The sequence below is a fragment of the Manacus candei genome, unplaced genomic scaffold, assembly GCF_025592945.1.
Source record: "Manacus candei isolate 608988 ecotype Guabito, Panama unplaced genomic scaffold, ASM2559294v1 h1tg000046l, whole genome shotgun sequence".
NCBI classification, from domain to species: domain Eukaryota; kingdom Metazoa; phylum Chordata; class Aves; order Passeriformes; family Pipridae; genus Manacus; species Manacus candei.
The window spans coordinates 15,776,282-15,788,810 of NW_026138094.1; the positions used below are offsets into that span (position 1 = coordinate 15,776,282).

General features: G+C 61.4%; 1 protein-coding gene across 1 annotated transcript; it reads left to right on the forward strand.

Moving 5' to 3' along the window:
- Positions 1-276: 276 nt before the first annotated feature.
- Positions 277-12,189, forward strand: NOX5 (NADPH oxidase 5). Its single transcript, XM_051797065.1, has 17 exons — positions 277-294; positions 2,418-2,547; positions 3,068-3,218; positions 3,736-3,946; positions 4,589-4,820; positions 5,455-5,608; positions 6,621-6,796; positions 7,353-7,535; positions 8,002-8,134; positions 8,379-8,503; positions 8,736-8,822; positions 9,651-9,695; positions 10,117-10,241; positions 10,748-10,832; positions 11,026-11,125; positions 11,227-11,393; positions 11,955-12,189. The coding sequence occupies exons 2-17, from the start codon at positions 2,428-2,430 to the stop codon at positions 12,084-12,086; spliced, it is 2,226 nt and encodes a 741-aa protein (XP_051653025.1). The 5' UTR covers positions 277-294; positions 2,418-2,427; the 3' UTR covers positions 12,087-12,189.
- Positions 12,190-12,529: the final 340 nt, after the last annotated feature.

The window sequence follows — 12,529 nt, forward strand, 5'->3', positions numbered from 1 at the left end:
AAGCCATATTAGCAATTGATTTCTATTTTACTGATTGATTTCTATTTTATTTCTTTATTTCTATTTTACTTATTGATTTCTATTTTATTTCTTTATTTCTATTTTACTTATTGATTTCTATTTTTATTTCTTTATTTCTATTTTACTTATTGATTTCTATTTTATTTGTTTCTATTTTACTTATTGGTTTCTATTTTATTTCTTTATTTCTGTTTTATTTTAGATCCCCAGTGTAGTGGGAACACCCTGAGGACAAAAGGAATCGTGTCCATCAGATCCAGCACATACTCCAAGGTTTTTCATCTTCTGCTCTCCCCTTTCCCAAGTAAATAATTCCATGACCTTGGATTGTTTAAAAATGAATTTATGCGGGTGGTGAATGAGCAGCTTTGGCTCCAGTCAGGATTTGTGGGATGGATCCCAGGAGGAAAAGGTGGAGAAGGAACACAGAGATCCTGGGGAATGGGGGAGCAGCAGGAAAGGGGGATTGTCCCCCTGTGCCCCTCAGGGGGACCCCCCTGCAGAGCTGCTCCAGCCCTGGGAACAACATCCAAAGGATGTGGAGCTGCTGGAGCACATCCAGAGGAGGTCATGGAGATACTTCAAGAGCTGGAGCCCCGCTGGAGCCAGGCTGGGAGAGCTGGCAATGTTCCCCTGGAGAAGAGAAGGATCCAGGGGGACCTGAGAGCCCCTTCCAGGGCCTAAAGGGGCTCCAGGAGAGCTGGAGAGGGACTGGGGACAAGGGATGGAGGGACAGGACACAGGGAATGGCTTCCCACTGCCAGAGGGCAGGGATAGATGGGATATTGGGAAGGAATTCCTGGCTGGGAGGGTGGGGAGGCCCTGGAATAGAATTCCCAGAGAAGCTGTGGCTGCCCCTGGATCCCTGGAAGTGTCTGAGGCCAGGTTGGATGGGGCTTGGAGCAACCTGGGCTAGGGGAAGGTGTCCCTGCCCATCCAGGATCTGGATAATGTTTAAGGTCCCTCCCAGCCCAAACCACTCCAGGATTCTCTGGGATCAGGTCAGAGCAGCACAGGCCCTGCTCCCTGGGCAGTGTGTCCATGGGGGAGCTGAGCCATCCCTGCCCTTCCCGTGCAGCCAGGGGGGGAATTTGCTCCAAAGCTCAGCCAACTTCCCAAGAAACAAGCAGGCAGGGAGAGGGAGGGAGTTTTCCAGCCGGGATCAGCTGCCTCAGCTCCAGCTCTGCCTCTGCACAACCCTCTCCTGCCTTCCCTGCCCGGCGCTCCGTGACAGCGGCGGCGGAGCGGGAATGTTTTACTACCTGGTTTCTGGTCCTGACATTCCCATGGCAACCTCCTCCCCCAGAGGAGTCCCAGTTTAGAGCTGCACAAGCAGGATCTGTTCAGGAAGGAATAAAGGTGGCAGTATGGAAAAGACACTTCCCCGTGTGTTCCTGACGGGCCGTGAATGGCGACGGAAGCGCCGCCGGATCCGAGGCCGTGTGGGTTTGGCAGGACACGCTTCCCAAGGGCAGGGGGCTCAGTGGGGCAAGGAATGTGAAATCAAGGACACTGCAGGAGGAACATCCAAGAGCTGGGATCAGCTGGAAGAGCCAGGATGCAGCAGGGACCTGGTGTGTGGCTGTAGGACAGGAGGGACAACGGGAATGAGGTGGGAGAGGGTTGGGAGTGACCAGTGTGGGCAGGAGCTTGTGCCTTGTCCCAGCTGTACATCCCAAATCTGATCCATCCCTGCCTGTCCTCCTTGGGAACACCATATCCCTCTGCCAGGACCCCTTTGGTGTCCCCAGGAGCCATTTGGGGTGAACAGAAGGGGTTGGGTCACACCTTTGGGGCTGGAAAAAGGCTCGTTGAATGTGGCAGCTCCATGTGGATTTTCCTTTGGTTTCCCAAGATAACGAGGTCCTACAGTAATTTGGGACTGTTGGGGGGCTGCTGCAGGATCTGATGTGAGCATGGGGGATTTGAGGAATTGTGGAGGTCTGGAAAAGGAGACAGAGGGGGACAGGGGGTGGGAAGGCAAGGAGGGAGCAGGAGGAGGGAGTTGAGGACAATCCAGGGAGGAGAGGGAAGGGGAGGGAGGGATGAGCGCCTATGGAGAGCAAAGATCCCCATCTCCCTGCTCTGGCTTTGCTGGCAAAAGGAAGCCTCAACCCCCAAAATCTTACTGCCATCACCCTCCTTCCAGCCCAGCTCGGCAGAGGAGCAGCACCTCCCTGTCCCTGGGAGCTGAAGGACTCTGGGAATGGGTCAGTCTGGGAAATTGGGCTCTCCAGGCCCAGATTTCCCTAATTTTGAGAGCCCAGCTTCCCAGAGTGACCCGTTCCCAGGGAGCAGCCCCTGCTCTGCTCAGCAGCACGAGGCTGGAGGGGCTGGAGGCGCGGCAGGAGCATGGATTTGGAGGGATGCAGGGCTTGGAATGTCGCCTCCCGCAGGTGCAGCGCCATGGGCACGGCGGGAGACGCCGAGTGGCTGCGCTGGGTGACAAAGCAGTTCGGGAACATCGCCGGGAAGGACAAGGAAATCAGCCTGGAAGAGTTCAAAAGGGCCCTGCAAGTGAAGGAGGTGAGGGGTCCCCCCGGGGATGGGCCGTGGGGGTCCTGCCCCAGGACAGCACCCAGCTCTGCCCCAGGAGGGGACTGAGGGAAAATCCAGCTTAAAAAGGGGACTGTGTGGTGTTCATGGGGTTAGAGGATCCTGGGGTGGTTTGGGAAGGAAGGACCCTGAAGGTCTCTCCTCGTTATACCCCGTGCAGGGTGGTCACAAAACCTGCTCCAGGGAAAGGTGTCTCTGCCCATGGCAGGGGGTTGGAACGAGGTGCCAGAGGGAAGGGCTAGGTGGGATATTGGGAAGGAATTCTTCCCTGGGAGGGTGGTGAAGGACTGGAATGAGATTCCAAGGGAAGCTGTGGCTGCCCCTGGATCCCTGGAAGCGTCCAAGGCCAGGCTGGGGCAACCTACTGTGGTGGAAGGTGTCCCTGCCCACGGGAGGGGGTGGAACAGGATGAGCTTTACGGTCCTTCCAAGCCAGGCATTCCAGGATCCCATGACTTGGGATCATCCCAGCTCCCGTGGTGCTCCCACAGTCCTTCTTTGCTGAGAGGTTCTTCGCCCTGTTCGACGCCGACGGCAGCGGCACCATCAGCCTGGAGGAGCTGCTGAGGGCCCTGAGGCTGCTCGTGCACGGGGACCAGCGGGACAAGCTCAGCTTCCTCTTCCAGGTCTACGACGTGGATGGTGAGACGAGGGAAAACACACTGAGCCGTGTTTCTTTGGGATAAAGTTGGGATTTGGAAGGTGGGAGGGCTCTGCTCTGAGCAGAGCCAAGGGCTGGCGGGGGGTCTGCACTGCTGGAGCTTTGTGTCTGTCTGGGATCATCATTCCATGGTGAGAACATCAAAAATCCGTCTGAAAGGCAGCAATTAAATTGGCCACATGTCAGGAATTCCCATGGAGTGCTTTCACCCTCGGCCATGGAGAGGAGTGGGCTCTGCTCTGCTCAAACACCAACTCCCCATCCCGGTTTCATGGACCTGGAGGATCATTTTGGTTGGAAAAGCCCTTTGAGATTGAGCCCAAGCTCCCCCAGCACTGCCAAGGCCACCACTAACCATATGCCCAAGTGCCACATCCACAGGGCTTTTAAGCCCCTCCAGGGGGTGGGGACCCCACCCCTGCCCTGGGCAGGTTGTTCCACTGCCCGACCACCCTTTCCACGAAGGAATTTTGCCCAGTGTCCAACGTGCCCCCCCAGGCAGCGGCTCCATCGAGGCGGAGGAGCTGCAGTTGGTGCTGCGCTGGTGCCTCCGGGAGAGCTCCGTGTCCCTGCCCGAGGAGCGCCTGGGGGACCTCACCAGGGCCCTCCTGGAGGCGGCTGACAGGGACCACAGCGGCTCCATCACCTTCCCGGAGCTCCAGGAGCAGCTGGAGGCCTTCCCAGAGCTCATGGAGAACCTGACCATCAGGTGGGACCCTCCGGCTGGGAGTCCCCCCCCGGGGAGCACATTTTTCTTCCTGTCTGGAGGAAAACTGAGGGGTTTCTGCTCCTGTCGAGGCTCTTGGGGGGGGGCAAACTGGGCAGGGCTTGGCTGGCACTGGGAGCAACTTGGGAGCCTTGGGCTTGGATGCAGGGATGGTGTTGGGATGGGGGTTTGGATGTTGGGATGGGTGCTGGGATGGTGTTGGGATGGGTGCAGGGATAATGCCAAGCCAGGTGCTGGTCTTGGATTCAGGGGTGGGTGAGGGGTTGGTGTTGGGGTTTGGGATTGTGATGGGATGGGCGTGGGACTTGGATACAGGGGTGAGTGCAGGGATGATGCCACAGGTCTGGGTGCAGGAATGGTGCTGGGGTGGATGCAGGGAAGAATTTGGGATGGATGTAGGGCTGATGCCACACTGGCTGCTGGGATGGATGCAGGGATGGTGCTGGGATGGATGCAGGGATGGATTTGGGATGGATGTAGGGCTGATGCCACACTGGCTGCTGGGCTGGGATGCAGGGATAGGCGCTGGGGTGGTGCAGGGGTGCCCCCATGCTGGTGCCAGCCCGGCACACGCCCTCCCCAGCTCCCCCTTCCCGGGAAGGCAGCTCCGCTCCTTTCTCCCAGTGCCGCCAGTTGGCTGAAGCCCCCGGAGCCCCCGGAGCGGCCCCGCCCGCGCTGCCTGTCCCGGGGCTACTGGTACAACCACCGGGGCCAGCTGGGCTGCCTGGGGGGCTTCGCCGCCCTCAACCTGCTGCTCTTCACCCTGGCGGCCCTGCGGCACCGCGGGCTCGGCCCCGCGATCATGCTGGCCCGGGGCTGCGGGCAGGGGCTCAACCTCGACTGTGCCCTCCTGGCTGTGAGTGCGGGGCACGGGCACGGGGAGGGGTTTAGGACTGGGGGGGGCCCGGGAGGGATGAGGGTCTGCTGGGAGTCCAGGAGGGATGTTGCCCCCAGCATTTCCAGTTGCCCCCCAGCATCTCCACATGCCCCTGGTATCTCCCAGTGCTCCCAGCCCCTCTCCTTGCCCCCTGGCATCTCCTACTACCCCCAACGTCTCCCACTGTCCCCTGGTATCTCCCATCGCTCCCCAATATTTCCCATTGCTTCCATCACCTCCAACTGCCCCTGGCACCTCCAATTACCCCAAAGATCTCCCGTTACCCCCTGGCATCTCTAATTACCCCAAATATCTCCCATTACCCCCCGGCACCTCCAATTACCCCAAACATCTCCCATTGCTCCCCAGCCTCTCGCATTGCCCCCAACAGCTCTAATTGCTTCCAGCACCTCCAATCATCCCCAAAATCTCCCATTGCCCCCTGGCATCTCCAGTTACACCCAACATCTCTCATTGCTCCCAACAACTCCACTTGCCCCTGGCATCTCCCATTTCTCCCCAGCACCTCCCGTTGCCCCCCTGCTATTTCTCATTGCCCCCCCGGTATCTTCACGTGCCCCCAACACCCCTCCCTCTGTCCCCCCGCCCCGAGGTGCCGATGCTGCGGCGGTGCCTGACCTGGCTCCGCTCCACGGCCGCGGCCGAGGCGCTGCCCCTGGACCAGCCCGTGCAGTGCCACCAGCTCGTGGGGTACGTGGTGCTGGCCCTGGGGGCCGCTCACAGCGGGGCCCACATCGCCCACCTCGGTGAGTGCCGGCGCTGCGGAGGGGGGACCTCGGCCACGGCGGGGGAGCGGGGCAGAGGGCGCGGGGAGAGGGTGCTCCCGTCCCGGGGGATGGAGATATCCCGGGGGGATGGAGGTATCCCGGGGGGATGGAGGTATCCCGGGGATACGTGTCCTGGGGGATGCTCGTGTTGAGGGGGATGCCCGTATCCCAGAGGGATGCAGATGTCTCGGGGAAGGGAGCTGATGTTCGGAGGGGATGCTCCTGTCCTGGAGGGGGGTGGATACCCCAGGGAAGGGATGCTCGTGTCCCGGGGGGTGCACATGTCCCAGGAGGGGGATGTAAGCCCAGGAGAGGGGGTGCCCATGCCGAGGGGGGCTGCGAGGGTACAAACAGGACGCGGGCAGGGTGTGGGCAGGGCACAGGCAGGGTGTGGGCAGGAGCAGCAGCGGCGGGCGCGGCGGTGCCGCACAGTCTGTGATCCCCCTCTAGTGGTTTCCAGCCCGGCAGCCAAAGGGCTCCCGCTCCCCCCGCGCTGCTCCCGGGTGGCGTCTGGCACCCACAGCCCCGCACCCCAAAACCTACACCCCCCAGCACCCCATAGCCCTGCACCTCAAAACCCTACACCCCCCTGCACCCCAAAACCCTGCACCCTTCAGCCCTGCAACCCCCCCACAGCCCTGCACCCCAAACCCCTGCACCCCACAGCCTTGTAACCCCCCGCCCAGCCCTGCACCCCTCAGCCCTGCACCCCCAGCACCCTCCAGTCCTGCATTCCCAAGCCCCCCATTGCCCTGCACCCCCCATCCCGTCACTCCCCAGCCTCCCCAGCCCTCGGTGGGTGCCAGGGCTGCCCCCCACCTCAGGGGAGCAGCTCTGCCCCCCCTGCCCACCCTCCCGCACGATCCCCCGGCACAGGATGCCCCGGTGCCCCCGGGACACGACACCGAGCCCGGGAAGGGGGTCAGGGGAGGGGGGACAGGGCATTCCCACGGTGTCCGGGTGAAACCAGTGTCCCTGTGTGTGCCCCCAGCCCGGCTGGCACAGCGGGACGGGGGCCCTGCCCTGCTCGAGTCGCTGCTGTGGGCACGGCCCGGGGGGGGCGGCGTTGGGGGCACAGCCCCCCAGACCGGGCTGGCCCTGCTGGCCCTGCTGCTCGCCATGGGCACCTTCTCCAGCCCCTGCGTCCGGCGCCGCGGCCACTTCGAGGTGGGAAAGGGGAAAACCCCGGTGGGTGGGGTGGGGGCACCAGGGGGAGGGTCCCGTGGGTGGGTGGGTGGATGGGTGGGTGCCCATCCAGGGGCTGCCCCGCGAGGAGGGGGAGCTGGGCTGGTGCAGTGCCCCCAACACCCCCTGGACACTCCCCAGATTTGCAGGTTTGGGGTTTCTGGGCTTTTCTCCCCAGATGGGATAAGAGGGAAGGTGGGACAATAGGAATGGCTTCACACTGGCAGAAGGCAGGGTTGGATGGGATATTGGGAAGGAATTCTCAGCAGTGAGGGTGGGGAGGCCCTGGCACAGGTTGCCCAGAGAAGCTGTGGCTGCCCCTGGATCCCTGGAAGTGTCCAAGGCCAGGTTGGAGCAACCTGGGCTAGTGGATGGTGTCCCTGCCCAACCAGGACCTGGATAATGTTTAAACTCCCTTCCCACACAGAACATTCCATGATTCATTTGCCTTTTCCCCCCGGGATGCCCTGGCACAGCCTCACCACCAGGCACAGTTTGGCTCCACCACGTTCCCTGTGCCCCCATTCCCTGCCCACAGGTTTTCTACTGGACCCACCTCTCCTACATCTCCGTCTGGACCCTCCTCATCCTCCATGGCCCCCACTTCTGGAAGTGGTTCTTGGTTCCTGGCTCCCTGTTTGTGCTGGAGAAGGTTCTGGGCTGGGCCTGGCGCCGGGCGGGGGGGCTGCACATCGTGGAGGTCAACCTGCTCCCCTCCAAGGTGTGCACCCAGAGCTCCTCTGGGGAGAGCAGGAATAACCCAGTAAACCAAGAGTTTCCATGGAAAACTGGGGGGTTGGGTGGTTTATGTTTGCAGGGAGAGGTGAAAGCAATTTCTTCATTTTTGAACCGTTGTTTATTTAATTGAGAATTTTTGCCAATTTTTCAAGTTAAAAACCACCCAAAGTCGTGGAACAACTGGAGCCAAAATGAAAACTGCCCAGATTCTTAATTTTGACAAAAAACCTGTTTGAGTCCAGCCCAAATTAGGACTGTTGTTCAACACAAAGTGGGCAGAGAACAGGGGAATAAACCCCCTTTTAGGTCCAACCTGGGAGCCCGTCTTGTGTCAGCCACTGCTTAGACTGGGAGACACAGCCCGGGGGTTCAGCTGCACAGGGACCCCCTGGGCACACCAGCCAGTGTCCTCTGGCTGCTCCAGCTTTCCTGCTCCCCTCCTCCTCCAGGTAACTCACCTGGTGATCCAGAGACCTCCGTCCTTCCACTTCAAACCCGGGGACTACGTGTACCTGAACGTCCCGGCCATCGCCTCCTACGAGTGGCACCCCTTCTCCATCAGCAGCGCCCCTGAGCAGCCAGGTGGGAGCACAGCCTTCCCAATTTCCCATCCCGGGGTGCTTTGCATCACTAGAATGATGTTTTGCATCCCTGGGCTGATGTTTTGCATCACCAGGGTGATGTTTTGCCAGCTGGGAGCAGCCTGGTCCCGTGGGAGGTGTCCCTGCCCGCGTGGCAGCAGGTGGCACTGGATGGGCTTTAAGGTCCCTTCCAAGCCAAAGCATTGCAAGATTTTCAGCACCCTCTTCTCTGTTTGATCCCACAGAGACCCTCTGGCTGCACATCAGGTCTCTGGGCCAGTGGACCAACAGGCTGTACGAGTACTTCCAGCAGCTGGAATCGCCCAGCCCGGAGCCGAATCCGGCCAGGAGGAGCCGGAGCTGGGCACAGGTCGGTGGGACTGGGATCAGCTCTGGGCAAACCCAGCAAAGCAGCACAGCCAGATCTGGGCTGGATGTGGAGTGGATCCCCTGGGTGCTGGGTTATCCCTCAGGATGCACATTCCCTGCACAGTGCTTGCCCAGCCCTGGGGGATTTGGTGTCCCACCGCCCTGCTGACCCTGCTGGAGGGACACAGCCCCTGGGAGCATCCCAGCAGTGATTCCTGCCCTTTGTTTTCCAGGAAGGCTCGGTGGCCTCTGGCAGGGATGGATCTGTCCAGCTGACAGCATTCAGAGCCACTGCCCCGGGACAGGACCTGGAGAGGGGGGTGAGCACCGAGCCCAGCCCAGGGCAGGGAGGGGGCTCTGCCCCATCCACAGCCAGGAGCGACCTGGAGGAACCAGCCCAGAGCTTCTTTGAGGGATCCTTCAAATGGAACCCCCTGGGTGTGCCCAGGGCCCTGCCAGGACACCAAGAGCCTCCACTGGTGGCTTTATCAGGATATTGATCCCTCCAGGCTGGAGGAGCAGCCACAGAGAGGGTTAGATTGGATACTGGAGATCAGGAAGGAATTCTTGGCTGTGAGGGTGGGGAGGCCCTGGCACAGGTTGCCCAGAGAAGCTGTGGCTGCCCCTGGATCCCTGGAAGTGTCCAAGGCCAGGTTGGAGCAACCTGGGCTAGTGGAAGGTGTCCCTGCCTGTGGCAGGGGGTGGAATGAGATGGACTTTAATCTCCCTTCCAGCCCAAAGTATTCCATGATTCCATGATAACAGATCTGCTCCTGTCCGTCCCTGGATGAGCAGAGGTGCCCCGTGGCTGCTCCCACTGCCTGAGCCACCACAGTCACTGCAAACCCCTCATTCCCCCCAGCTCTGACTGAGGGATGGGGCTGGAAGTGTGTGTGCAGCTGGATAACCCAGCGGGAAAACCCCTGATCCTGGGAACAGGCAGGGTCAGGAGGGGCTGGGCAGGGAGGGGATGTCCCTGCTCTCTGCAGGGAGGGGCTGTCACTGCTCTGCAGGGAGGGGATGTCCCTGCTCTGTTCAGGGAGGGGATGTCCCTGCTCTGTTCAGGGAGGGGATGTCCCTGCTCTGCAGGGAGGGGATGTCCCTGCTCTGTTCAGGGAGGGGATGTCCCTGCTCTCTGCACCTCACAGGGCTCCACCAGCCCAGGGGAGACCCGGCGGCTCTGCAGCGTCAAGGTGAGGGGCCGGGACCTTCCCTGGGCTCAGCATTCCTGGGGGGACCCACCTGTGGGCCTGAGCACCCCATCCCTGCTCCTGACTGCCCCATCCTTGTTCCCAGCCATCCCATCCCTGTTCCTGACCACCCCATCCCTGTTCCTGACCACCCCATCCCTGTTCCTGACAGCCCCATCCCTGTTCCCAGCCATCCCATCCATTTGTCCCCATGTATGGATGGTCCCATGTGGGGCTGATCCCAACCCTGCCCTGCCGGAGCCTTCCTGCTCCTCCCCACCCCTCCTCTTTTTCCTTTGCTCCCACAAAACTCCCCCAGAGCCCCCAAATTCCACCTGCAATGCCCTTTGTGCTCTATCCCTGCTCTTCCCCTCAGGCTGGGAGTCGTTCCAGCCCCCTGTGATCCCTGTGCTCTCTCTCCCAGTGCTTCCTGGACGGTCCCTACGGGACCCCCACGCGGCGGATCTTCCTGTCGGAACACGCCGTGCTCATCGGGGCCGGGATCGGGATCACCCCCTTCGCCTCCATCCTGCAGAGCATCATGTACAGGTGGGTGTCCCTGCAGCTCAGGGTGCCCCTGGAGACCTGGGAGCTTCCCAGAATGGCCCTGGCTGGGTTTGGGAAGCACCAGGTGATGTTCAGCCAGAAAGACCTGTCCTTCGACACCCTTCGGGGTCCTGCTCGCTTCCCACCTCGGCACTCGGTTCCCAGACCCCCAGGGGGTTCCTCCCTCGGTGCCAGGATTTTCCCTGTGGCGGCAGGAAGGGACAGGAAGGGACATCCTGGGGCAGAAAAGGGACAGAGAGGGGCAGGAAGCACAGGAAAGAGCAGGAAGGGGCAGGAAAGGGAAGGCAGGGGCAGGAAGGTGCAGGAGTGGACAGGCAGGGGCAAAAAGGGACAGGAAGGGACAGAGAGGGGCAGGAAAGGGCAGGAAGGGGCAGGAAGGGGCAGGAAAGGGAAGGCTGATGCTGGAAGGAGTAGGGAAGGGCAGGAAGGGGCAGGAAGGAGCAGGAAAGGGCAGGAAGGGGCAGGAAGGGCTGTATGCTCGTGCGCAGGTACCGCCGGCGGAGGCAGAGCTGCCCCAGGTGCCACCATTCCTGGTGTGAGGAGCTGCGGGACCAGGACATGACCCTCAGGAAGGTAGGAATGGGAGCAGGAGCACGTGGAGGGGATGTGGGATCCAGGTGTGCCCTGGGGTGGGGCAGGAGGGTGCAGAGCCCACGGGCATCCCTCCCATGCGGGAGGTTTGGGCAGGGCATGGCCGGGTTTGGTGGCCGGATTTGGTCCCTGTGCTGCTTCCACCTCCGGAGCAGAGGCTGCCCTGCCCTTCCAGGTGGATTTCATCTGGATAAACCGGGATCAGAAGCACTTCGAGTGGTTCCTCAGCCTCCTGAGCAAGCTGGAAAGGGAGCAGGCGGAGCTGGAGCCGGGAGGTGAGCGGGAGGCAGGGCCAGCATTCCCGGGACATCCCCCATCCATCCCGGTGCCGGGGTGCGGGTCCGCGGTGCCAGCCGGGCTCCCCTGGCACCCCCAGGGCGGTTCCTGGAGCTCCACCTGTACATGACCTCGGCCCTGGCGAGGAGCGACGTGAAGGCCCTGGGGCTGCAGGTGGCGCTGGATCTGCTGGCGGCCAAGGAAAAGCGGGATTCCATCACCGGGCTGCGCACGCGGACACAGCCCGGCCGGCCCGACTGGGGCAAGGTGGGCACCGGGACACGTCCCAGAACTGTCCCGGGGGAGAGGGAACCAGGGATGGACCCCTCTGGGTGCGCTGGGACATCCAGATCCAGGACAGGGAATGCCAGGGGGGCACAGGGAGCCTGAGCTGTGCCCAGGCAGGCAGGGAGCAGAAATCAGGGAATGGGTTGGGGTGGAAAGGACCGTAAAGATCCGTAAGATCCTTAAAGGTTCCAACCCCCTAATCCAGCCCAGGGATCACAGAACCATGGAATGGGCTGGAAAGGACCTTAAAGATCATCCCATTCCAACCCCCTGACCCATCCCAGGGTCATAAACCATGGAATGGGTTGGGGTGGGAGGAGCATTAAGGATCATCTCATTCCGACCCCCTAATCCACCCCAGGGATCATAAATCATGGAATGGGTTGGAAAGGACCTTAAAGATCACCTTGTTCCAAGCCCTAATCAGGCCCAGGGATCATAAGCCACGGAATGGGTTGGTCTGGGAGGGACCCCCTAATCCGGCCCCCAATCCCCTGGATCCAGCCAGCACTCCTTCTCCCCCTTCCCCCTGTGCTCCAGGTGTTTGGGAAGGTGGCCCAGGAGCAGGTTGGGAAGGTCCAGGTGTTCTTCTGTGGCTCCCCAGCCCTGGCCAAGGTCATCCGGGGGCACTGCGAGCGCTTCGGCTTCCGCTTCTCCAGGGAAAACTTCTGAGCCGGGGCCTTCCCGCCCTGCCAGGCCTGCCCAGGGATGGCACCGGGGCTTGGAGCTGCTCCATCGGGGCTGGGAAGAGGGGGGATGCACGGTGGGATGGGCCAGGGGGATGTGGGATGGAGGGGTGGGATCCTGGAGCCGAGTGGGATGTAGAGATGGGGGTCCTGGAGCAGCCACGGTGGGTTGGAGGGGGAGAACCAGGGTCCCAGGGATTTGGGATGGCAGGGATGGGTCCTGTGTCACCTGGCAGGGATTTGGGATGGCTGGGACGGGTCCTGTGTCACCTGGTAGGGATTTGGGATGGCTGGGACGGGTCCTGTGTCACCTGGCAAGGATTTGGGATGGTTTGGGATTCCCCCCACAGGAGGGCACTGCAGCCCCGGGAACAGCTCCAGGCGGCCCCTCGGGAATGGGGCTGCGCTCTCGGGACCCCCGGATCCATG

Bases quoted from the DNA above. Each gene is read 5' to 3' on its own strand.
- NOX5 (XM_051797065.1), top strand. From the start codon at position 2,428: ATGGGCACGGCGGGAGACGCCGAGTGGCTGCGCTGGGTGACAAAGCAG. The intron at 7,536-8,001 runs GTGTGCACCCAG...CTCCTCCTCCAG, and splicing joins TCAACCTGCTCCCCTCCAAG to GTAACTCACCTGGTGATCCA. The intron at 8,823-9,650 runs GTGAGCACCGAG...TGCACCTCACAG, and splicing joins GACAGGACCTGGAGAGGGGG to GGCTCCACCAGCCCAGGGGA.